A 26476-nucleotide genomic window follows, 5' to 3' on the forward strand; every position below is an offset into this window, starting at 1 on the left:
TCTTGGAATAAATATTATGTTAGAGAATTTTATACAGCATTTTATGCTTAGGAATAGTCTAAGCAGGGGTCAGTGTAGCTGTAGCACCTTTTGCTCTGTTTGAAGCTTTGGTGAAAATATATCTGTCACAGTAAAACTGCAGCTTTGGAAAAAGCAACAGCACCTTATTCTTTTGACCACCAAAATAGAGGGCAACTAAATTTAAGCCCTTTCTGTGTGAGAGATAAGAGCAATGTAATGTACCTGAGTAAGGACAGAATGAATGTCATTGCACAGTTCAGATTTGGAAGAAAGTTAGAGGAGAGAATACCATGACTTTCTGACTGACTATACCAAGTTTTTCTCCCATCTGTAAAATTTCTCCAAAGACTTCTGGCATATGCAGAAGGTTGCAGAAAATCAAGTGTTATACTAAAATACTTCTCTACATTGCAGAGAGGTACACAAGTACAAAAGCACAAACAATTACAAAACGACATCACAAACAAAATCTGACAACCCAATTTAGAGAAACGACAAAATGCTTTCTCACAATGTAATTTTTTCTTTACAGTGGCACCAAAGACATCTTCCTTGGCAAAGCACAAAACATTTTCTGTTTGAGTTTCTTTGGTCAGAGTCCATCCTTCAATGAAATATTTGTTGATTCTGATTAAAGTAATGAATAAAAAAATAAATACATACATCTAACATTTTATACACATAAATAACAAGTAAAAAGCAAAAAAAAAATTTAAAGACTTTGTATTTTTCCAATGGCGCCTTCTAGCCAAAAAGCTGAATACCTATATTAACTTAAAATTAACCAGAATTGCAGGTGTTAAATGATATTAAAAAATCTGTAACTGTAACACTAAATGTATATAATGCAACTACTACACTAAGTTCCATTTCTTAACATTAATTCATCATAAAAATACTTACTCTGGAGGTGGTTTTACAAGTATATTAAAATGTGAGATCTGACTCTGAAAATTACATCACTGTTGTATAGCCATCAGATCAATGGTTATTCAATAGTTACATTTTTCATTTTGCAAGAATGTCTCTTTAATATGTTTTTGTATCTGCAAACTGCCATGCACACATTAAAACTAAGAAGAAGTAAAACCCTCAAGTGAGATAGCTGTCAGTTAATTAGAAAACTTTCCACAATAAAGACAGCAAGAAAATGCTGGTGCAAGCAGCACTTAATGCTCCCAATACAGATATTAAGAGTGTCTGGGGAAATTTTAAATTTTTCCTTCATTTTTTTTCCAAATAAAATTAATGTGACAGAAATAAAGGCTCATTGCACAGTGCTTCCATAAGTCAGGGAAAAAGATGGGTCTGCATGTTAATTCATCACAGTGCTAATAAACTTCAAGTAATCCTACCTCGCCTAACATACTGTTCACATCACTTTTAAGCGGCTCATTAAAAAGTATTGTAAAGAAAGAACTTTAGGTGTTTTTTACTCTTATCTTTCAGTACATGTTGTTATCTGATAATATCCTAATTGTAGGACTTTACTGGGCAAGGCAGTGGTAACTTAGTGGTTGAGCTACCAGACTAGTAATCAGAAGGTTGCTGGTTTAAGCCCCACCACTAAGTTGCTACTGTTGAGCCTCTTAACCCTCCATTATTTGAGTTGTATTTAGTCACAATGGTAAATTGCACACAACAATTGTAAATCACAACTGTAAATACTTAACCCTAAATCCAAATTGTTGTGGCCAGTGGTAGCTCAGTGGCTGAGGTACTCTACTAGTGATATGAAGGTTGCTGGTTCAATTCTCACTACCACCAAGTTGTTACTGCTGTGCCAAGTTTCTCCTTTATGGTATTAGGTTATAACCATAAGCGTTTTGGACAAAAGTGTCTGTTAAATGCTGTAAATGAAATGTACTGGGCAACACAACTGGGCCTACACAAAAACCTCCATCCTAGACAAATATCTCCTACACATTTTCCTATGTACATGCATGTTACATAAGAAACCAACAGCAGTGTATATGATCATTTTCAAAGAACAAAAGGTGAATATACAGATACTGGTAAGTCACACCCACAATATGTTATCTAATGGAGAAGCAAATAGGGACAGGCAGATAATGTAAGCACACACACACATACTTCTGTTCCTGCCATTTTAAATCCCATTAAACAGCTATCACATGTATTAGCTGTTCACCTATTTTAGTTGTGATTGTAGAAGATTGTTTCTAAATGAAGTAGAATTAAACATCCTGCTAATTAATATCTACTAAAATCTATAATTTGTAATGATGCATGGATCTGGACATAAAACAGCTTTGCCTATTAGAACATAATTGGTTTAATAAGGGTTTTTATTTTTGCAATGCAGACCATTCATGTGACCAAATGTACAGGTATGTGGATGTCCCTCCTAATTATTGAGTTTGGGTTTTTTAGCCTCGCCCACAGCTAGAAGGTATAAAACATTAATTATACAAAATAAAACCTATGCATCACTTTGTGGTAACAGTTTGGGAAAGGCCATTTGGTGTGAAGAAATGTCAATGAAATTGGAACGGCATTTGAAACCGGCAACAGGACTTTTTTGACTAAATGCCCAGAAAATCCAATAGGCACACTCCAAAAGCTTCTGAACAGCCTTCTCAATAGAGTGTAGGCTGTTATAGCAGCAACTCTATATTAGTTCCCATGGATAAGGAAAATTATGTCATGATTATATTGCCCCCACTAATTTTGACCATATAGTGTAGATTTCATCACAAATAGAACAGAAATACAAATAGAAAAGTGTCTCTGGAATTTCTCTGGGGCAAGAAAAGCATCCTGATCTGGATACTAATCTGAGCCTTATCAGTCAATCTTTAAAAGGGTTATCAGAGTGTGGCTGTTTTACTGTATATGTCATGGCAGCTTGGGTCAGTCTAATTTCTAAGAACAAAGCTTGTAAAGATGGCCAGCAAAAAAACTGATCTCAAATCAATAGTGTCTTTTTGACTTTTACACTGTATTATAGATTTTTATGTCTTGTTATAATATTCATTTTGAGGAAGCAGTAGCAGACTGAAAAGAAAGACATGTTAAAGTCACACTCAACTGAGAGCTTTATGGTAGTGTTGCTGTCAATTAATTCATGTCATAAAAAAATAAGGCAGCTTGATTGAAGAAATTCAGATATAGTTAACAAAAATGAAATGTAAAACAGTAGATACTTTTCTCTCTCTATTCAAACCACATGTTTACATCTTAACTTAGCTAAAAATGTTGTGTTCATTCAACATGTTCGCAGAATCAAAGGTCTGTGTCCTTACTGGCAGAATCATGATAAATTAAAATGTTTTTTTTATCTCCTTTTCTGATTATGCCTCAGGTCATGCTGGTCAGTTTCAATTTTGGTTCACCCTCCCGGCTCCAAGATCAATACCAATCAAAGCAGTGATTGCTCTATTGTTCTGAGTAATAGTACAGCTCCTTTATTGACTCTGTCTACCACTACCATCAGTGACCACATCTGCGTCTTTCAACAAAGCACTTGCTGGATAGCTATCTGACATTAGGGTAGAAAATACGTTGTTTACAAGCATGACAAACTTAAATTAATTATGCTTTTTAAAATATAAAGCAAATAAAGAATATAAATGAATGTCACTGTAAACAATTGAAGAGGATATTTCTTTTTGAGGGTAAGTTTTTAATATGCCCACCTGCCATGCCTGCACTGAAAGTGTAGTTCTATTTAACATGCACATCAAAGCATTCTTTGTGGCTAATCAAACATTACTCTTATCATGTGGGATAGTACCTTACAGGAGTAGCTTGGACTGAGGGGCTATGTACCCTGGTTTGCTAACTTCCTATGTGTCTGTCTGTAAGTTTGGCTGACATGCCTGGCTGAGGGTCAGACTTGACAATCTGCTCATCTTATACTGCTGGTGTTTTTGCTGGCGTTCTTTCATTCTGGTTTCCAGGAATTCAGTCAATGGGCGAGGGCAGCTTTCTGATTTTATAGCTGTTGCAGGCACCCTTATAGTTTCTGTTTTTTCGGGGGTTCTAGTTTGCAATTTGCCAGTGGATTAAGTTGCTGGCGGGGTTGCAGCGTTTCTGCTCCAGTGGTGCTGCCACCTTTCTTCTACACTCTCAAGTCAGGCTGTAACTTTGGTTTGCTTTCACTTTTTGTGTTTCTTGAATTGTTTTATTTTGTTCATTTTTTGTTATTTTCCATTCTTTTTTTCATGGCTTTCCAGCCAAAGTATTGTTCTCCCTCGGTCAGGCATCCTTTTGTCCCTTTTGGCTCAAGGAACAAAACATCCATCATTAATTAAAAAAAATATTTTTAATAATTGAATCTTCAGACCAGAGCACATGTTTCCACTTTGTATCAGTCCATCACAGATGAGCCTAAACCAGAGAAGTCTGCATTTTGTCTGCATATTGTTGATATATGGCTTGTGTATGAATTTGTTAATATGCATTTGTAAATTGTTTGCAGCAAACAATGTTTACTCACAAGGGTTTTCTGAAGTATTCCCAAGCCAATGTGGTTATGTTCATTACAAAAGCTTGGCGATTTCTAATCCATTGTTGTCTGAGGGACTGAAGGTCACAGAGATTTAAGATTTAGCTGATTTTGCTGTTAATGCACAGAAATTTTTCAAATAAAAAATATAGAATATAGAGAGCAAAATCCCTAAAGCTTACAATTATATCACATTTTCAATACCTATACTGCTTTGACATTTTAAGAATTAGGTTTGTAATACAATATACTCTGTAGGTTGAACAGATAGTTCTTTTTGCACTTCATTATGTTTTTGGCAAAAGGAATAAAAACTATTCTAGCAAAAACACAAAATGTATGTTTTTAAAGTTGATCCATGTTAGTGTGGACCAAGCCTTAGCTTTATCAAAGACTAGAGCTGATCCTGGTTATTTTAGAATCTGGATATCCAAATCAATCTAAGTAATAATTTACTTACAGTATATTTATATTTGAGTAAGACCTATATAATCATACAGAGACAACATATGAACAACCTCAGAGAATATCACAAGGACAAAAAGCTGACCCTATAAGCAGATATAAAAAACAGTTAGGGAAGAATATTCGTATATCCCTTCCATTTTTCCAGACAAAATAAACCTGATGCTAATTTTAGTAAGCCTTTAAATCAGTCTGCAATTACAGTGATATTAAATCAAAGCCATTAGATGTGCACACTGTAGGGATGTAATAAGCTAAATTTGCTCATTTAATTGTACCACAAAAATAAATGTAATAAAGTTTATATACACATGGAAATGCAAGAAATAGAAATTGTAAATCGTATTTCTAATTCAAAGAAAGATAGGAATATTTATTAATGATAGTACCACTAGGCACAGTAGCGTGCAAATAATGACACTCATTTGGCCACACAAGGGCAAGAGGGGGTTTCTGCCTATTTATTTATTTTGGACACAATATAAACAAGTAAATCCAGGCAGCAATCACTAACAAAAACATTCATCAAGACAGGAGATATGAGAAGGCTCAAATACACATGGAGTCAATCATGCAAATAAGTGTATGAATACAAATGGATAAAGTGCTGGGCTATGCATACAAAATGCACTTTAGACTGCTGGTGAACAATCTGTCCTCTCACCTCTCTCTATCACTTCCTTTCTCTGTCTTTATATCAATGCTATTCAGGACAGTTAATGATTTTTTATCAAAGCCTACTGAAGCTCCCATACAGCATCTTAAACAATTTGGAGAGACCATTGGTGCATTTAAATTACTATGTATTTCTTTAAAGTGGTAAAGTGCCCTATGAAACACTATATAGTATGTAGGAGCTTATCAAGTTTCTTTTTTAATGTAGTGAAAAGTAAATGAAAGGAGTTGTGCAGTGACCATAAAAAGGTGACACACAGATGTTTACTATTAGTCAAATAGGTAGGGTTCTACAACATTTGTGATGTGGTGAACAGTTGAATTAGTGTATTATCTTTATCCATTTCTTCTATACTCCATTCTGTTAATGAGCCGTTCAGTATTTTCAAATTCACAAATTCACAGTGATGTTTCTGTCCTGCAATGTTCTAAATTCTTGTTAAGCTGTGTACCCATGATCACTAGCTCACTTTATGTAATAAGCTGACTGAACAGCAACTTAGATTTGAAGGTAAGCACTATTTGGAGGTGAATTTGTTCAACCTTGCTCCTTGTGCTGTAACTAAGCTATAATGCTAAAACCATAATGCTAAAAACTAACAAATAAAACAGTTACATTCCAAACCACATACAACTGGAAAAACAGGAAAAAATTAAACAGCATATGATAAAAAATGTATATATTAGGGAGTGAATTAAGTGGTTACTAATGCAGCAGTGCATTGCTCCACCAGACAACTTAGTGAGGCATAATAGCAATGAAGCCAAAAGCCTTCAAGTTAAGCCACATTTACAAAAAGTGACTACACCTGTGTCGTACACCTGTAATTTTAGTCATGCCAAATCTGTTATGTCCTTTATTTTTGGACAGTGGATTCCCTATAAAAAGCACTGCAGAAACAAAAATGATTCAACATAATTTAAACTGATACATGTAAAGTTTATTTAAATAGTACTTCAGAGTATCACAGAAAATGTCAGTGACCACAAACCTAATTGGAGATTTTAAACAGCTAACCATGTGCCCGCTCTCATTCTAAATAAAACAGCTTAATCATAGGGTGTTTTTTGTTGTAAATAAATGTTTTAATTTTTTTTATATCTCTAATAATGATGTTTTCCCAATTTATGCATTATTCAAGTGTCTTCTATTAATTAAAGTAACACTTAAGAAAACAGCACCACAGCTAATAAATCATTAGCACAACGGGATTTTGGGTTTGATTAACGAGAGAGCAGATGAATTTGCACAAAAATATGTAAATGATAGACTATGTACTACCTAATAGCATAATGCTAAGTTTAGTAAGCCTTAAAAATGTGCAATCAAAGCAATATTTAATTAACGCTATTAGATGTACACACTGTAGAGATGTAATAAACTAAAGCTGCTTATTTTATTGTACCATTAAAATAAATATTTCATTCAAATAGCAGAAAGTTTGTATGCACATGACAGCACAAGAAAACATTTTCATTTCATTTTTAATATTATTTTCTTTAGTTAGGGTCTACGTGGTAGTAACTTTATTTCTATTCAGACATGAACATGCTTGTATATTATGTATCACTGTCGCTTGTATCCAGAAAGTTTTCATTTTGAACAATTTGTCAAACAATTATACCAAAGGTTTGGAAATCATCCAGGGGATTTTTTGCAAATGTCAGCTGAGCACTTTCTTGTGATTATCAGTATTTCTTCAGAGTCCTATAAATCCTACTTTTTTTTTTACTTTTTTGTAATGTTTTTACTGTGAAATTTTATTTTTATTCTGTAATGTGGAATAATAAACACTTAAGCTTAGGCTAATGCCCTCTGCAGGTCTTTAGATATAATCAAGGATGCAGCAACGTTTTGTCAAGGGTGATATGAGGGTTTAATAACTTTGTGCCATAAATAAACAAAATTATATTTTACATTATGTGCTTTTTTACGTATGTTTCCGAATTTTATTATTATATTGTATTTATTTATATGTGAAAAACACACTAACAAAGAAATAGAAAAAATGATTACTTTCACAGACTACTGTGGATATTATAGGTCAAATTAGACATATTAGGCTATAAATGTGTGTGACTTTACAAAACCAGATATTACTGTAAACAAAGGACAGAAAGTGTTTTAAAGCATGTCACAATTTAAGCCTTTGATGTACCTCATAACTTTAAAATTCCACTGTGATATTTGTATTGGATATTAACTAATACTAATAGCACATTTTTACCGGCTTATTTAAAAGCACAACAATTGGGTCTTGGTGGTTAAAACTGTAACTACAAACACACCAAGAAACACTTTAGACATGCATCTGTCCAGCCATTAATTACACAGCCAAGTCTAAACCAACTGGGCAGCAGAACCTTTAAACCTTGCCTGCTGTTTACAAATAATGAAAAACCTTGGTCACTCAGTTAAAAAATTAGAAGCTGGAAAAGGTGACACTGATATGCAAGAGAAATAAGAAAAACAGGGCGTATCACAAAAGTATCTGCATTCTAGGACTATAAATGATTGAACACTCTTTCACACACACAGGCCAAATGCCTATGCTCGGATCAGAGTCTGCTGTGTTGATTAGGCATGACAATGAGCTGTTGCTTCCAAAAATATGCTGCACATTCCAGAACAACATGGCTATGCATGAATAAAGATGATCTTTAAAAAGCTGAATGACAATGAACAGTCAGTTATTTCAATTCTTCCTAAAATAAAAAAAATCACTCATTATTTTGAACTTCTGCATAAATCTGGTGATACACAGCTCTAGAGACCCGGGTTTGATTACTGGCTCCAAGTACTGTCATTGTGAAGTTTAGCATATTTTCTTTGTGTCGATGTCTTTTGAGTATTGTTCCTTTAATGGGCTCTGGATCCAAAACTACAACCTTGATCAGGACAAAGTTGTTACTGAAAATGAAGGGGAAAAAAAAAATGGTTACACATACAACCTTTATGGTAACCTCATAATGATTAGGAGAAATTTCACTTCATTTTAATTAACCTCAGAATGTTCTATGTAGAAATGCGTACATTAAGCTGTTATCTTATAACCATCAACAAATTCAATCTCTGTACAGCAGCAAGAGAATTAAAAAGAAATATCTTTCACTAAAAGTTATAATTCCACACTTTTAATCCAGCAACATTTAAACCAAACCATCTGAATTCTGACAGTTTGATGTTTTTACATTGACAAATTGATTAATCTGTCTCCCCTGTTTGGGAACGGATGTTCGCTTCCCTTTGCTGCTCTCAAAATGAAAGGGAAGATGTTATGCTTCACTAAGTTTCTCATTGCAAGACTCATTGCATTTACTCCAAAAGTGTTTTACTGCATGCCTGGCAAGTGAGACCGATGTTACATGATGTGACTCCATCACAAAGTCATGTACAAATAGAACCTGACTGCAGTCAATTTTGCAAAGCTTGAAGGTCAGAAGGTCATTTTGGAATACCTTGCTGCTAATACTGTTAGATGAACTGTGGCACATTGCACAGTAATAAGCAGCTCATTCCATCCTCAGTATGATACAAATAGATGCAAATCAGAATTAAGCTTATATAAGCTCACTTGCTTTTACAAAAATCTAACTTGAGAATCAAGTTTGGTTTCAACATAAAGTATAGTTCAAAACACAAACAACAGTGATAATAAATGCAATTGCTACTATTTAGGGACAAGATTACATGGACAACCTTTCTAATGGTATTTTAACCACACCAATTGCTAAAAGGAAGGGGTACAGTAGGAATACTCCCTTACACATTTTACCAACAAGATAAGCATACATTTTCCAAAGATTCAAATTTGTACCAATAAATTATGACGTTTTTGTGAATAAATATTTTGCCAAAATACAAAAATATTAGGACGCTTGCACAAATTGAAGCAGATGTATTGATTCACTCCCTACACATGTTACTTCTTACTGCATGTTATGCAATGGTATTAAAAGGTTTTGCAATGTTATGAAACCTGCCATATAGAATCGAACTTTATAAAAGATTTCATAAAATCTGGTAATGTGGTGAGTACATCTGCTGAACCTGTTCTACTGCTCCCTATCCCTCTGATTGGTTGAATGAATCCATAAAAAACAGTTTTATAAAACTGGGTTCTTGGAAGAAAGTGGGAAAAAGAGAGAGAGACCAAGCAAGCATGAGAAAGTGAATGAGATAGAGAGAAAGAGCAGTCATCTTTTAATCCACAGCAGTCTCACTAGATTCAATTACCTGAACAAAATTGCAGAGCTAATTTGCTAAGCACAATTGAAAGGTCGCACCAGTTATGTCCCTGAAATACAAATCTGATAAGTTTGCTGTTAACAACCGCTGCTACAATCCAGACAAGAGCATTTTAACACAACAGCAACTGCCTTATGCACAATTTTACTTTTGTTGACACTTTTCCCAGGTATTAAACTCTAGCCCATCTGAAAATTGTCTCCATATAAACAAACCCCATCTCTGGAAAACTATTGTCACTTAACACAGTTTGCCACTGCTGCATGAAAAACACAACCTGAAACTCTATTATGCAAATCAAACCCCATATACCATCAAGTTATCTAGACCAAAGCTTATTTCAGATGGACCAAAAGACAGTGACCCATCCTTATTATTATCACTGAAAGGAGTGAATGCCAACATGTGTCATAGTATGGGCTTGCATCAGTGGGTTACTTGCATACGTGTGAAGGTAGCATTCATGTGGACATGTATATTGGGATTTTAGAGAAACCATATAACCATCAAGGCAATGTATAGGCCTAGGAAGTCTAGGATTATTTCAGCAAGACAATACCAGATCTCAGTCTCAATATACTACAGCAGCATAGCTTTGTATACACAGAATGTGACTGGCCTGTTTGGAGTCCAAATCTGTCTCTTGTTGAAAATGTATAGCGCATCATGAAGATGAGAATCAAAGAACAGTGACCACAAACTGCTGATGGACTGTCTCCTATCAACCAAGAATGGTGGAAAAAATTCCACTTGCAAAACTGCAACAATTAGTATTCTCAGAATGTCACAACTTTGCTGGAAATGGGTTAGCGACATTCAGTTTTCTAAATTAAAGGCTGTACTAGTTCCTAGCTATTGTTTAACCTACTGTATAAAAGTCAGTCATTTAATCTGTAAGGATAGTAAAATCCCTGGCTACCACTAATCAGCTGCACGCAATGTTTTGCTTTTATTTTATGGGGTAGGTAAAGGTAAAAATCCATGAAAAAACATGAATATATGTGTTGACCTTTCTAATTCTCACTTTTTAGGTAGTGAGCTAAAAAATAGAATATCTGCATATTATATATTCAGAACCAAAACTGTAAAGACATCTAAGAGATGAAGCAGTTGCATACATCCTCTCCCACCACTGGCAGAAACCATGGAAGAAACCGCTTTCTGTGTGAGTAATACAACTTTGATTTATAAAAAAAAAAAAAAAAAAAAAAAAAAAAAAAAAAAAAAAAAAAAAAAAAAAAAAAAAAGAAGAGAAAATGACTTTAAGATCCATGAAACTACAAAGAGCAAAAGATAAAAAACGACTGACAGATACAAATGCACAACACAGTTTCTCTCTGCTAGGGTCAAACCAGGTCTCAAGTGCTACATGGCAGTGCTTGCTTCTGTGTAAAAATAGCCTCGTATTCCTGAGTTGCTTTAGAAAACACTAGCCTGACACACTTCCCATGGGCACAGAACAAACAAAAGACACCGTTATGAAGGTTGGATACTACATAGATGGACAATTGACACAGGTAATTTGTAATCCTGTAAAGATTTTGCTTTCTGTTGGTCGAATGTAAAAAAAAAAACACACATAAATGTCTCTTTCTGCAGCTCTCACCCGTAAATGAAATAAGAAATCCAGGAAATGAATAAGCAATCAGTTTACTAGGCTAAATCGACCCTTGATTTACTTATAAAACGCGTCCTGAAGTCCGAAACAGCACAAGGTCGCCTCCTGGTGGCTCACTAAGCCCCAATTAGAGTTGCTTAAAACAGCTAAATCAAGCATTAAATTTTGACAACATTTCAGTTGTAGATGACACCACAGTTCTGATTACCAACTTCACAACACCTTGTTCTTGCTCATATCAAGTAAATCTAACCAACTTCATTCCATACTGTGAAGTTTCTCTTCTTAGCTAATGGGCCATTTTCCCAGTGGAAATTAAACCTTAGTTCACTATATGTAATCAGTGAAGCTATAAATGGTCTCTTTATTTTTAGAACTTGTGTAGTTAGTTTAGAAATTCTCTTTGTCTCCATCGTGTGGTCATTTCTATCTATTCCTAAAAGTAATCAAGTTTTCTGCACAGGTGGCTTTTATTATTGGATTGTATATCAATCATTTTCAAGTCAACCAAGCAAATAAACAACATAGGAAACTTTTTTACCAGGCATGCATTGTAAGTAAATATTAAAGCCACATCTGTGAAAACTAGCAGCAGGAGAGACTTATAAGGTGGGATGTTGTTGCTGAAGAAATATAAACCAGCACTATTTGGATTCATGTTCACACTATCAGTATTCTGTGCAGGGTGTCAGCTAGGTGGTATTGGATTTAATTTGTAAACAGCTAGTCACAATGATGCATTGTTGCAAAAGTGTCATCGTTGTGAACTAATTTAAAAGTAATGATTTGTGTTTGTCCATATGAAATTAATTCTAGACTTTCATTATTATTATTCAATATATTTATTTCAGCAAAACAAATAACTGAAAACAAATTTGAAATAAATACCAGTTGTTATAGTAACAAGTATTATTATATAGATGATAGTACAACATAACTTTCTAATAAGGTTTAATCTGGAACGGTAACAAAGCAGTGTCCAAACACCCGAGTGAAGTCTCACCTGTTTCAAGTCCTTATCTATTTAGTGTTTTGTTAACAGAAATCTATAAAGCACTGATTAATCTTAACAACATTCCATCATTAAAACTCCTTCCTTCTTGGCCATGCCACCAGCCTGGACATAACTGGCTGTTTCTGAGAGAAGGAAGGCCGGATGGGCTCCTTCCTGCTATAACAGTGACTCACCAGCTCGACGGACAGTGGTCCTACACATGAGCTATGACTCTCTGTATGAATCTCCCACCGGCTTTTGTAAGAATGCTGCTTGGAGAAGCTGTGTTAGCCAGTGGCCCTCCTCAAGTAAAATGGGCATCATGCAACATGCAGAGCATGCCAAAGTGCACAAAGAAATTGACAAAATAATTTCCAATTTGTGTGCAAAAATGGGGAAAACACGTTCCCTGTTGCTGTTTTCACTTTTCTTTAGTATTCATATCAGCATGAATTCTCATTTTAGTACAGAAAAGGGACACTTTCATTGACTGGTATATAATTAACATAACATTGATTGATTAAGGTCGATCAAATGAAACACTGAGACTATAGGGAATACAGTGACATATTTGAAGCAGCAAGTCAGTCAGTGGATTTTGGCCTATTTTTTTATTTATTTGACTGATTAAAATTAAATAAATCAGGACTTAGTCACTAGGCATTAGTCAATTATTCCAGCCGCTGTATAGTGTAGTATCAATCAAGTAGAGAAAAACAATGGTACAGAATGTATGAAAACATGAACACTGTGATCTCAACAAGGTTTTACCTGCCACTGAAACCTTTAGGAAGCTCACCCAAGTGTGTTACCTGTCTAAATGGAACCCTAAATGTTATTTTATAAACTAAATGCATCATTACTGCCATTTAAAATAATTTGTCAGTAGGAACCACAACTTCTGCTCTAATCACCCACCACCCAAGTACTAAACATGCCTAGACGAAGGTATAAAATGTGCATTATTTTTTTGGAACTGTTAATTTAAAATAGTCAATTTTAAGATTCTTCAGCCAAACTGAACAATGAGGTCCACGACAAATGAATATATGAAATATGTTTGATTAAAAACAATATTTTGCATAGCTGCTAGCTTCATGTTGTGGGTTTACATTTTATAGTCCTTTTTAGAATATTTAAACCATTTTAAAATTCTTCAATAGACCTTAAAAGCAATTAAAACAGGGATTTTTGCTTTCTATCTTTGATTTTGTTTGTTTTCGACTGTTGAATAATACATTACTTAGAGAAATCACATCCATTTCATTTCTGCTGCCTCGACGAAATTCCTCCTAAGTCCCACAGATCGAACGGACAACGCGCGTGCTACACATATCTAAACACTCTCGCGCCCAGTAGACATTTATTTCAAACATTATAAGGTCTTAACGATCTAATAGCTTCTGTATTATAAAAAACAACGCGCCACGGATTTAGAGAAAAAAGAAACAATCACGGTTCATTAACTCACATGTTTATTAGTGTAATTCCCATTAATAGAACATTCCCTGGCAACTATATTGCTCGTTGCTTCTTCAGAATTGACTCATACTACATGGCCACATAAGCACTGATTTTAATTTGACTGGTATGGAATAAAGCAGGGGACAGTTAGCATTAGTGTTAACCACATATTATTAACAGAACATTGACTGATAAAGGAAACTGAGACTGCACGGAATACCGTGACCTCACGCTTGAAACAGAGTCAGCAAACATGTATCGGCTTTTACCTTTAATTAACTCATCGAAACTTATGAATAAGCGATTGAAATGCAATGCAGGACAATATTCCAGCGTTTAAAGGAATCCGTTAGTTTAGCTGCTGTATGCTGTAGTTGTAGAAAAACAATATGTGGAATCAGATCATTAAATATGTACGGAACACCCTGACCTTATGTTACATTTTCCTTTTTAGTTCGAAATAGCCAAGCATTCAAAGTAAAACGTAAAACGCCAAAATTAACTTTGAAGAAGCTTGGAAAAAAAATTTAGGGGACAAAAATGTAAAAGCAAACTTTAGTTTTAAAAGTAGAGCTGCTAGCTTAGCCTCATTTTGACATGCTATGCTATGCTTTTTGACTATTCCTGACAGGAGACTTAAAAATTCCCAAATGGACCTCACATTCGCTTTAAAACTCAGTTTTTGTGTCTTTAATCTGTTTTTGTCCGTATTCGGTTGTAAAATAAGACAATTATTGAAGAATAAACGTACCTTTCATTTTTGCTGCCTCGACGAAATTTCTCCTCAGTCCCGAAGATCCAACGGACGACGCGCGCGCTTTATTTATCTAACGGCTCTCGCGCCCGACGAACGTTGATTTGAAATCAAATTTGAACGTTGAATCTCAACGGTCGAAATGAATGAAAAGAGCGCGCGCCGCCGATTCAGAAGAAACACATTCACGTTTTCATGGCCTACATGGTTATAAAAGTGATATTTATGGCTTTCCACTTGGGCAGATGTGAGAAAATGTGAGAAACAGTTTCACTTAGCGGTGGCGATTCCTCTGTGGGTAGATCAGAGCAGAATGAGAGAGAGAGAGCGAGAGAGAGAGAGAGAGAGAGAGAGATGGTGGTGGTGGTGGTGGTGGTGGAGGTGATGATGATGTGGTGTAAAGGAATCCCGTTCCTGAATCCTGCTTTACATCATAAACCAGGTCATTTCATTCCGTTTCACACACACAGACTGACTTCACTTATAAAACGCTTTCATTACTCCTGCATATCATTCAGCACTATAAATCCAAACATAATGTCACGCATTCAGAAGCTGAGAATAAAAGCAAGCACGCCTATCCAGTGCACTTTTAATGACCAAACTCCATCGGCGTTGTGTTGAGCTCCTTGCTTTTAACAGCTCTATCAGAGATGGCTGGAGCTAGCACATCTCAGCTGGACCTTCATCTCGTCAGCGTTTTCGCTTTAAAAATCAAAAGATCCGGGCACCGTGCCACCTGCGCTCCGTCCAGCTTTCATCTCAGGCTCAAATCTGATCAGTTCTACACGGCGCAAAAAATGCAAAGAAAACAATAACAAGCTCTTATTTCTCTCTTACCTTCCGGCTTGTTTTCGGCAGCCATTTCCCGTCCGCGCGCCACATCCTCCTCCTCCTCCTCGCGACCAGTGGGGGGGGTGGGGGGGGGGTGGAGGACCACGCGCGTGCACGAGCACACCCAGGCCGGTTGATGGGGGGCGGCAGGAGGCGAGCCCAAATAATCCGTGGCTCCTATTGGTCTGGAGGAAAACGTGCAAGCAGCGTGCACGTCCAGAACCACACCTTCCTGACTAAGTAGTGCACTACTGAGGGGAGGGAGTTCTTTTTCGATGCATAGGTGTAAATTTGGGGAGGAGTGAAGATCTTCATAGGTGCTTGAGGAAGAGTGAATTATACCTCTCATTTGAAAGGGAACAATCACCTTTTTTCTACAAAGCTGTGTAATTACAAAAATGCATTTAAATTGCATTATGAGGAACGAGTCAGTGATGCCATTGTATCTGTATTAAGCAGGGACAGAACTTTTAGTTTTACCTTTAAGTCCATGCTGCCACATTAATGCCTTGGATTTCTACTCAATAAATTCATAGTAATGTCTTCGGTCCAACTTCAAGTCAAACATGAGTGCTATTCGCAAAAAAGATTAAATATTAATTTTAGTAAACCAGCTTGGCTGTGTTTACTTTCAAATTATCAACATAATTTAGTTTTTTTTTCTTAAGCTTTAGTAAAATTCATTAGGCTAATTCATGCTTATTCCAAATAGTCTGCCAGACCATTGCACACATATTTACTTAAATCTGGAGAAAAAATAGAACAGTCATTCCACATCCTAGCATGTTTGTTCATTCCTTTATTTTTTATTTTGAGAAAAGGATGGAAACCAGACTACCCAAAGGAAACCCATACTGACACAAAGATAATATACCAAAACTCTTTACAGACAGTGATCAACAACATGGTTTAAAACCAAGTCTCAAATGCATCTGGGTCAAGGCATGAATATACCATGAATAGGACCTAATCAATTTCAGGGTTTACACACAGACAGGGATCAGAGATTAGGATTAAATCTAAGACCACTGGAGTCATGTTGCAAATAAGAACAGTGCTCTTCAATAAATGAAATCTACACGCTTTCTGTTACATATGTAGTACACCACAGAAATCCCATAATAAGCTTGGCTGTAGATATAAAGTTTAGTGGTTAGTTCATTATTCATGAAGTGTAGCAATATGCACTTTGTAGGGGAGAAGATGTGATTTTGGACACAACCACAAGCATCGGAGCCTCGCGAATTTGCGAAATCAGGTCTCACGTTATTGGTTGTTTTTTTATTATTATTTAAGGACATTTTAAGACTCAAAAAGGGAAACACCGTTCAATTTGAATGAACCGGGTTTGAAATGTAATAGTCTCGTAGCCTAAGCCAACGCCAATCAATTATAAAACACAGATTCCAGCAGAGACGGACCTCAGGAGCATGAATATGTAATGTATTTAAATGCACATTATTCTCACAGATGATCCGGTGTGGTAGAGTTTAGTTTAGGATCAGAAGGAGGTGTTTGAATGCTCGTGCACGCGGTGAGCGCGCGCTGTCCTCGGCTGGGTGCTGAAGGAGCGCGTGGTGCTGATCGGACAGCTCCACTCACCAGCAGCAAACAGAGCGAGCCTTCAAAACTCCATCCAATCACATCCGGTCTGCATCCAGCTGCTGTTAAAGCAGCACCACACCGTCTTTAATCAGATCTTCTTATAAACATCTGTCCTATAAAACTGCTGAGCTAAAAATAAGCCAATTCGGGTCAAGTTAGTAACCCAACACTGGGTCCAATATAGACAAACTCAGCATATGTCTTCAGCAGCATGCTGGGTTTATTTTTACACCACATTACTGAGCTAAAAATGCAAGCTGGGTTAAAACTGAAATTAGATTCCTGGATAATTGTAGGATTCCACAGTTCAGTTTCAAACAGAAACATAGAATTATTCTGTATTTATAAATTACCATTTTTATTTACTAAAGGAAAATAAGTTATCCGACAACAACTGGCTCTGTGTAAAAAAGTAATTTACCATTTACTTACTCCAACCAACTGAGCAAACTGAACTGATAAACTGGTGTTAGATCTTTGTTACACTTATGTCCATATACTTATGGTATGATTAGTATTTCTGCTTTTCTTCCGGCTTTTGAGCTGAGAATGCAGTTCTGAAAGTTGTTTTGGCTAAGTTTTGCTCTTGTTGATCAAAACTAGCCTTCTCTCTAAAATTTTCTCATGTAGTTTAGCCTAAACACACACACACACACACACACACTCACACTCTCTCTCTCTCTCTCTCTCTCTCTCTCTCTCTCTCTCTCTCTCTCTCTCACACACACACACACACACACACACACACACACACACACTTACTTTTCTGGTCTTTATAAAAACTCTGTTTTATTTTAATAAAACTAAGGCATTCATACTTTGACTTGGTGTCTGGTCTGGGTGCTTTCCTCGTACGAGATTCAACGAATGATTCTTCTCCTGGTTAAGTTCTAGTCTAGTTTAAGGGACAGGACTTTGAGTGAATTTGAGAAACTACCTAACAGATGTTAATACCTAACAACTGGTTAAATCAGATTAGTCATACTTGCTTACTCGCAGTCACACAGCATTTTAAAATAAGAACATAATACTAAAAGACAAAAATGGAGGTTGTAGTTGTAGTCTGTGGAATGCTTGTCTGTAGGACTTGTCTGACACCACAATGAATTCTGTCCACTTTCAGAAAATCCTGAAGGGCAATGTCTGGTCATCCATCCCTCACCTGAAGCTGAAGCACAGTTACTTCATTACACTGTATAGGCTACATTAACGTTTATGACATTAAGAATAAGTTTTTAGCCAAAGCAATTTACAATTGGGACTAAAGAAATGCAAGTAACTGAGGGTTAAGAGCCATGATCAGGGGCCCAACAGGGTCAACTTGGTGGTGGGGGCTTAATGTATCCCAGTGCCCAGTGATTCCAGGTGTTCCAATAGTTTTTTGTCCTTTGTGCTTATAGAAAATCAACTAAACAACAATGATCCAGGGTGTTTAAGCTTTTGCTGAAGAGGGCATGCATGTGATGAATGAAATGATGGAGTTTCATCATTCCTTGATGCAGCTGATCTGATCCACACGATGGCAGCAAACCAGGATTCGCTGTGTGGGCGGAGTTTATACTGTGGAAACATGGCGGCTGCCTTGGAAGATGAATCCGAATTAAGCAACGATGATTATTATTCCCTGCTGAATGTGAGGAAGGAGGTGAGATTATCAGACTGAGGTGATCTCTTTTATTGCTGTTTATTCAGGTGTGTTTAGACACTGCAGTACAGGACTTAGTTTAAATCTGGGCCTGATGACTCCTCTGTCCTGAATTCGGTTCATTTGTCATACGAATGTGCTTCTTACTGTGGATTTGTTTATTATTCGATTTAATAAGCATGGACACATTGTCGTGGGTTGAAATGTTCCTGTATAACATTTTATTAAAAGCTTGGTCGAATTTTCACGTTCAGTCTGAGCATCTGTGGCACCACAGTTGAGATCAGAATTCTTTACACACTACATACATTAATAAGGAGCATGTAAGCATCTGACCATGAGCTTGTTGGACATCCTGTTCCAAAACCTTTGCTGCAATATTTCACAATATTTTGTAGCGTCTTATTCTACTTTCAGCTGCTCCCGTTAGGGGTCGCCACTGCAGATCATCCGTTTGCATCTTGCCCTGTCCTGAACATCCTCCTTTGTCATACCAACCACCCCAGAATCCTCCCTCACAGCATCCTCCTTCTGCCTGGTGGCTCCATCCTCATCCTTTATTCTCCTTCTCTTGATAACTCTCATCCCTCCTCCACACATGCCCAATCTCAATCTTGCCTCCCCTTTTCTCTAAAACATCCTACCTGCGCTGTTCCTCTGAGAAAATCATCTAAAACTAATCTTGTCCATTGCTGTCACTCCCAAAAATATTTTACTGTGTGTCTTTTGAAATTCGTGCCAGTTCAGTCAAGAGCTTTTGTGTTAAATGAGACGACCTGGCTCGTGATTAAAGTTTTAGTTTGTTCAGTGGGCTTGAGGTGAAAGCTGATTTTATCAGATGATGGGCTGGATGGGGCTTTAGTCTTTCACGCTGATGTTGAGTGATACAGGGGAAAACTAGCTGCTGTTCTGAGCTAATCGTCCAGTTTTAGAAATCTATTAGGACAGTAGTGGCAAGGAGGTGATTCCCCAATGGACTTCCCTCCCTCAAACATGGCTAGTTGTGTCTGTTAAGTGCCCAAAGGCATCATTGGTGGTGGGCCAGTATTTTAGACTGCTGTGTCACACAAGCTCATCGTTTTCTGATAGGTGCTGAAACTATTGTCATCCCGTTTTAAAAATTCTGTCTGATCTTGTTCATCAGGCTACGCAGGATGAGCTTAAGGCCTCATACCGGCGGCTGTGCATGCTGTACCACCCAGACAAGCATCGAGACCCCGAACTTAAGATACAGGCTGAGCAGCTTTTTAATCTCATCCACCAGGCATATGAAGGTAATTTACTTTTATATTTAATTTTGGGGAAACTGAATAATTATGTGTATGAAAGCAGTTTAAGTAGCCACCTGTCTTCTCTGTAGTTCTTAGTGATCCACAGTCTCGAGCCATATACGACATATTTGGGAAGAAAGGTCTGGAGGTAGAAGGATGGGAGGTAAGACTATTTTTCAGGAGGTGACTGATATTCAGTCAGTGACACATGATGTAACTAACAGCGAATGTCTCTTTTTGTTTTTAGGTGGTTGAAAGGAAGAGGACACCTGCAGAGATCAGGGAGGAGTATGAGCGCCTGCAGAGTGAAAAGGAGGAGAAAAGGCTACAGCAGAGGACAAATCCCAAAGTATTTCATTACCTCTTACATTGCTAAAACACATAAAACTTGATTTAAATTACAAATTTTAAACTTAAGTTTAGAGTTCACCAATACATTACAAAATAAATTTAAAGTAAGAAGTTTAAATAAAAAAGTACATATATAAGTATAAAGTTTAAGATTTTTAACTAAGCTAGCTAGCAGAAAACTCACTTTACACTATATGATAGAAAGTATGGAGATATCCCTGCTTATTATTGACACGTTATTACCAGGTGCATAAAATCAACCAATAATGTGATTTGTGGTGTAACACTCTCAACACCCTTGACTGTATAGGCACAAATTCCCACAGATGTTCTCTAAAATCTTTTGGAAAGCCATTTTCTTTTTTAATTTGCTTTAAAGTGACTGCTGTATGTTTTCATGTGTTAGTATGTTGGTTTGGTTTGGCACATTAAATGGATTTTTTTATGCATTTTAACTCAATCTAGTCATATCCAATTACCCAATCGTATTTCATCTCTACTGCTGCAGACTTCCACTGTTCTATGTTTTTTTTTGTTTCTTCAGGGGACCATAAGTGTGGGAATAGATGCCACAGACCTGTTTGATCGTTATGAAGAAGATTTCGAGGAAACGCCAGGAGGAGGATTTCCTCATATTGAGATCAACAGGATGCACATATCACAATCTGTTGAGGTAAATAAGACCAAGCACTGTGCAAAATTAGTTGATATAGCCAAAATATCATACACTTAATGACTATAAGCTTGCCGGACATCACAAACAAGTAGGATTGTTGTTATTGTAAATGACATTCTCTGTGTTTTTATCCATTTCAGGCCCCCTTAACTTCCACAGACACAGCCGTGCTTTCAGGGTCTCTAACCACACACAACGGTAATGGTGGAGGCAATATCAATCTGTGTCTGAGACGAGTCACCTCTACACGCGGCTGGGGAGAGGTGAGATTTTTATCACCTCCATATTTCAATTAAAGATAAGCTCTGTTATCTTGCGTTTGGTGACCTACAACTGTTTTCTTCGTGACATTGGTTTCAGGTAGAGTTCGGGGCAGGAGACGTTCGTGGACCTTATTTTGGAATGAAAGTGTTTAGGAATGTAACCGCACGATGGTAGGTCAGATTGTTTTTGGAATCTAGTGGGAACTGGTTGACTGTGCTAATAATTTATTGAATTTATCGGCATTATTTGTCGGTGCAGGACAAACCATTAAAGATTATTAGCAGAGTGTTTAAAGGCTCATGTTTAGTGTTCTTCTTGAGCCATCTGTCAGACTCTGGATTTATTGCTTCAGAGTCCAAATGTGTTGTGCTTTAAACCCTTTAGCTGACACATGATTTTTGGAGATTTTAAGGCTGTTTGATTGTATTTACTTATTTGCCATGTGACTCTTTAGTGGTGGGCTTAGAAAACATCTAAAAACTTTTTATGTGTTACTTTTTTCTGCTTTCTGCTCTCCCTGATTTTTTACATGAATAGCCTTGTAGCTCTTGTGAAAAACTTCGAACTCAAGCAAAACCTGACTTTTATCTGCTTTTTTATGCATGTACACCTGCCAGCTTTTTGACTGCACAGTGTGGAATGCAGTTTTCCTCTCGTGGCATCAAGCCGAGCGCCAGCACAATGATGGCACGCCACTTGGACAAGAACACCATGGGCTACCTGCAGTGGCGCTGGGGCAGCGAGTCAGCCATGACCACCAGCATTGTACGAGACACCAAGACCAGCCATTTTACCCTGGCTCTTCAGGTAAGGTCAGAGTACCTGCCAGGAATATATAAACCATCATTTCTAGAAAGTTCTGGATTTTTAAATCCACTTTGATCTGGATTTAAACAGGAACAGTATAAAGACAAAATAAAAGGAGTTTACTAGTGGTTTCAGGATATGGCACCTACTGTAGGTTCTCCAGATCGAAGAAGAACAGAATCATTCGAATTCTTACCAGTTTAAGATCTTTAAAAACCAGGGTCATGGTCTGGAGGTGTATTAGTGCTCATGGTATGAGTAACTTCTATATGAATTAAATTGAGGTCAAACTGAGTTTACAGATCACTGCTTTCTGTTTTTATAAGCCTTTCACATACTGTCCCAACATTTTTGGAATCAAAGTTTAAGTATTGTCAAGTATGTAATTTTTACTTTTAATAAAAGTAATTTACTGAACACTGTGCTGTTTGCTACTCAGCTTGGCATGCCGCATTCCTACCTAATGATGAGCTATCAGTACAAATTTCAAGATGAAGACCAGACCAAAGTCAAGGGTTCAGTCAAGTAAGCTACATATCTGAAATTGTTCTCTTTTAAACCATCCGATATCTGATCCTTCACTAATCCATTTGGTTTCCCTTTGTTGGTTAGGACTGGGTTTTTTGGGACGGTAATAGAATACGGTGCAGAGAGGAAGATCAGCAGACACAGTGTAATTTCAGCCACAGTTAGCATCGGGGTACCTCAGGGAGTCTCTCTCAAAATCAGGTTGGCCTGTTTGTTTCATACTGCTCTGTTATACTGAACACAATGCTGTGAAAAGATGACAACCCCGTTTCTATTGTTTTTTTTCTTGTATATTTTCACATTTTGTAAAATCAGTTGCTCTTTTGGTTACTTAATTGGTTCACTTAATTTAATTGGTTAGATGGTTTAGCTAATTAAACTCAGTGATGCTTGATTTCAGCCAGCTGTAGTATATAAATATATATTTTCATCCTCAGGTTGAACCGAGCCAGTCAGACCTACCTTTTCCCCATCCACCTGACAGAGCAAATCATGCCCAGTGCTGTGTTTTATGCCACTGTTGGTCCACTGGTCATCTACTTAGCCATCCAGAAGCTCATAATTACACCTTATGTAAACAGCCAAAAGCAAAAGTAAGTAATTACCTCTAAGCACTGTACACTAAATTATTTATTTACAATGTCGAAAATTCCCAAATGTATGTTTCTGGAGAAAATTTTATGTGACCGCTTGATGTTAGTTTTGATATTAGGGTTTAAGGTGAGTGAGATTTCTGTTCTACAGGTCTAGTTAAAATAAAGAATAGCTAAAATGGCTAATCAATTAAATTAAGCAAAGTTAATTAAACGTCAACCTGCTTTTGTATTTTGAGTCATGGATGATTGGCTTCTGCTGCCAGTGCAACACAATTACCCTTCATCTTCTGCTCATGGACAGATTACCATACATTTTTATTACAAATACAAGTTTCACTAATAACTTCAAGGTGTCCAGGTCTTGGCACAGCAAAAAAGTGGCTGCTTGACTTAAAAGGTAGGTGTAGGTGTAGTGAAGCATTTAGCTTTTGTTTCTTTGTATAATTTCCTCACAGCAGTGTTGTGAATAGGACTAAAGAAGATAAAGATATCTGTTAGAAAATACCCTAATGAAGGTAGTGATTCTATTCCAATATCAAATATTGTATTATGCTGTCTAAATACTGAAATAATCTGATATAAACTGATTTTAACAGTAAATGATATTATTTGTTTAATGCTGTATGTACAGTACATGTTCTTGTGTGTGTGTTTTAGGGAGCTGGAAAAGCATCAAGTGAACTCTGCTACAGATATTGCCAAAAAGAAGCAGGAAGCTGAATCTGCAGTGAGTATTTGGAAGAAATAAAACAGTAATTGCAGTTTTTTAGTTTATTTTTGCTGGATTAATACATATATTGTTGTGTTTTGTAGGTTTCGCTGATGCAAGAGTCAGTACGGAGAATTATTGAGGCAGAGGAATCCAAAATGGGTAAATTAACTTATGCAAATGATGGGCTTGTCGTATCTAATTTTAAAACCATATACATTATTAATTCAGCCCTCCACCGTTGTATATATAACCGGCTCTACTTTTTGGGATTATTTTGCCCATTGAACTTATAAAACCATTTCCTCATGGACCTCAATTTGTGCACATGGGCACAGTTATGCTGGAAAAAGAAGTTGCTGCCACAAACTTGTAAGCATGTAATTAGTTTTGTGAAGTTTATTGGCTATTTTCAATGACTGTGGCTGAAAAACCTGAACTGTGTAATTAGGAAGGTTGTCCTTATACTTTTGGCCATATATTGTAATGATTGCTAAACACAAAAAATAAAACAATGTTACTCTGATCTCAATCAGGATGCTCTGGAGCAACACAATAAATTACTAAAGCGTATACTGTGTACGTATAATGTTTAAACATACATTTGGCAACCCATTCTGCCATCTACTTCTTTCAGGTCTAATCATCTTAAACGCCTGGTATGGCAAGTTTGTGATGGACACCAGTCACAAGCAGGAGCGATCAAAGCTCATCGATGTGACAGTGCCTCTGCAGTGCCTGGTGAAGGATTCCAAACTAATCCTCACTGAGGCATCAAAGGTCAGCGTCTTCTTCTCCTCGTTATTATTTAATCATGTCATCATGTTAATACCATTAAAACTGAATGACATCATAACTATTTGGCCACTCAGGCTGGGTTACCTGGCTTCTACGACCCGTGTGTTGGCGAGGAGAAGAGCCTGAAGCTGCTTTACCAGTTTAGAGGAGTCTTGCACCAAGTACTGTCTGGAGATACCGAAGCCCTGCGGATACCCAGACAGTGTGAGTATAGAACCCATTTAATACCAGCTTGATAGGTATGCAGCTGGGCTTAACCTAATATAAAGAGACAGCTGCGAGAAATCTTTTCTTCCAGATGAATGATTCAACTTTCTTTACTAATTACTATTAATTATTCATTACTTTATTCATTATTAATTAGTTATTAATTACTTTATTAATGTTGTGATCTAAACTTTACCCAAGTGACAATAATAAACAAAAACATTCTGCCATCACTAAACACACAAATAAATAAACACACATTTAATTACTATTCACCATACAAACTGGAAATTATATTTTATTGGATTGTATTGGATGGCTCAGCGGTAACACACTCTAGCCCACCAGTGCTGAGATCTCGTGCTCTCATCCCTCTGGGCGCCTACACAGACACACGATTGGCTGTGTGTCTGTAAAGGAAGGGACGATGGCTGTACAGGGTTTCTTATGGCTGGGCAAATACGACCTCAGCTGACTGGTTGAGGAGGTCATGGAGTGCAGTGTGTGGCTCCCCACATGCAAAACTGCACTCTGTGAGACCCTGTCCCAGACAGATACTGCATGTGTGTCGAGGGAGTTGGCTCTTCTCAATCGGGGGAGCGGGTGGCGGCAACACCGACAGAGAGATAAGCTCTGTTTGGCCACGCCGGATTGGGTGGGAAAAAAGGGTGGGGAATAATAAAGAAAGTAAAAAGTGCTAACATCTTCTTTCTCTCTTACATTGCAGCGCACAGATTAGACCCTAAGAAATAAAATTCTCTTCTACACATGGACAGAATCAGCACAGCTGCTAATAAAGAGACATCAAGTGAAGAGGAATCCTAAAGCCTGTCTGCATTGTTTCTCCTCGTGAAGCCACCTGCATAAACTGTCCTTTTCTTTGTCCTGTATCACATGACATTAATGATGCAGATCATAAAGAATTGACAGCGATTAAGTAGCTGATGGTACGATAGAGATTTATCTTTGTTCCAATCCAGAGATGAGCACTTTTCTATTCTGAAGGCAGCTGCACTTTAAGTTGATGACATTTTAAGGTAATTCTAGAATCTGCAACCCTATAATTCTTTCCACCATGCCAGAGTTTAATGAAAGAGACATTTTTAGACACTTTGGTTATATAGCTATTTTTTAATAGCCAGCTTTACAGGTATATATGTTGAAGTTTGCTGCTTAAGCTGCAGATGGTGCCAGAGTGCACAGGGGAATTGGATATACCCAAATTGTAACCATGCAAAAGCGAAAACAAGTAAAAAGCACAGCTTTATGTAACATACAATCCACGTTATTCTTTCTGAATAGTTTTTAATGCAGCTGCCTTTCAAATGGAATACAGATTGTGTTGTTTAGTCATTAGATGTGAGCAAGAATTTAAGAATTTACGGCTGTTATTCGTATTTATGTTTCTTGTAAATGTCTAGTCATCTTTATTTACCTCCATAACTGATTTGCACTAATATCTGCTGACTGTAGT

At 36.9% G+C, this 26476-nt stretch overlaps 2 protein-coding genes across 2 annotated transcripts in view; one reads left to right on the forward strand and one right to left on the reverse strand.

The window, feature by feature from the left end:
- LOC134301560 (calmodulin-binding transcription activator 1-like) overlaps nucleotides 1-15608 on the reverse strand; it is a 244027-nt gene extending 228419 nt beyond the window's left edge. The window contains exon 1 of the mRNA XM_062986318.1: nucleotides 15552-15608. Within this exon, the coding sequence (XP_062842388.1) occupies nucleotides 15552-15576 (25 nt within the window). The 5' untranslated portion in view covers nucleotides 15577-15608. The remainder of the gene's footprint in view (nucleotides 1-15551) is intronic.
- A 3112-nt stretch (nucleotides 15609-18720) lies between these two features.
- Nucleotides 18721-25952, forward strand: dnajc11b (DnaJ (Hsp40) homolog, subfamily C, member 11b). Its single transcript, XM_062986292.1, has 16 exons — nucleotides 18721-18795; nucleotides 19940-20069; nucleotides 20156-20229; nucleotides 20314-20415; nucleotides 20962-21090; nucleotides 21234-21356; nucleotides 21454-21527; nucleotides 21975-22164; nucleotides 22604-22689; nucleotides 22777-22893; nucleotides 23130-23285; nucleotides 23946-24015; nucleotides 24102-24159; nucleotides 24635-24777; nucleotides 24870-24999; nucleotides 25730-25952. The coding sequence occupies exons 1-16, from the start codon at nucleotides 18721-18723 to the stop codon at nucleotides 25753-25755; spliced, it is 1683 nt and encodes a 560-aa protein (XP_062842362.1). The 3' UTR covers nucleotides 25756-25952.
- The last annotated feature ends 524 nt before the right edge of the window (nucleotides 25953-26476 follow it).

This window comes from Trichomycterus rosablanca, chromosome 24 (genome assembly GCF_030014385.1).
Source record: "Trichomycterus rosablanca isolate fTriRos1 chromosome 24, fTriRos1.hap1, whole genome shotgun sequence".
NCBI lineage: Eukaryota > Metazoa > Chordata > Actinopteri > Siluriformes > Trichomycteridae > Trichomycterus > Trichomycterus rosablanca.

Excerpts from the sequence above, each read along its gene's own strand:
- dnajc11b (XM_062986292.1), top strand. The coding sequence starts at position 18,721 with ATGGCGGCTGCCTTGGAAGATGAATCCGAATTAAGCAACGATGATTAT. Across the intron at positions 18,796-19,939 it reads TGCTGAATGTGAGGAAGGAG|GCTACGCAGGATGAGCTTAA; the intron begins GTGAGATTATCA and ends CTTGTTCATCAG. Across the intron at positions 21,528-21,974 it reads AGGAATGTAACCGCACGATG|CTTTTTGACTGCACAGTGTG; the intron begins GTAGGTCAGATT and ends TACACCTGCCAG.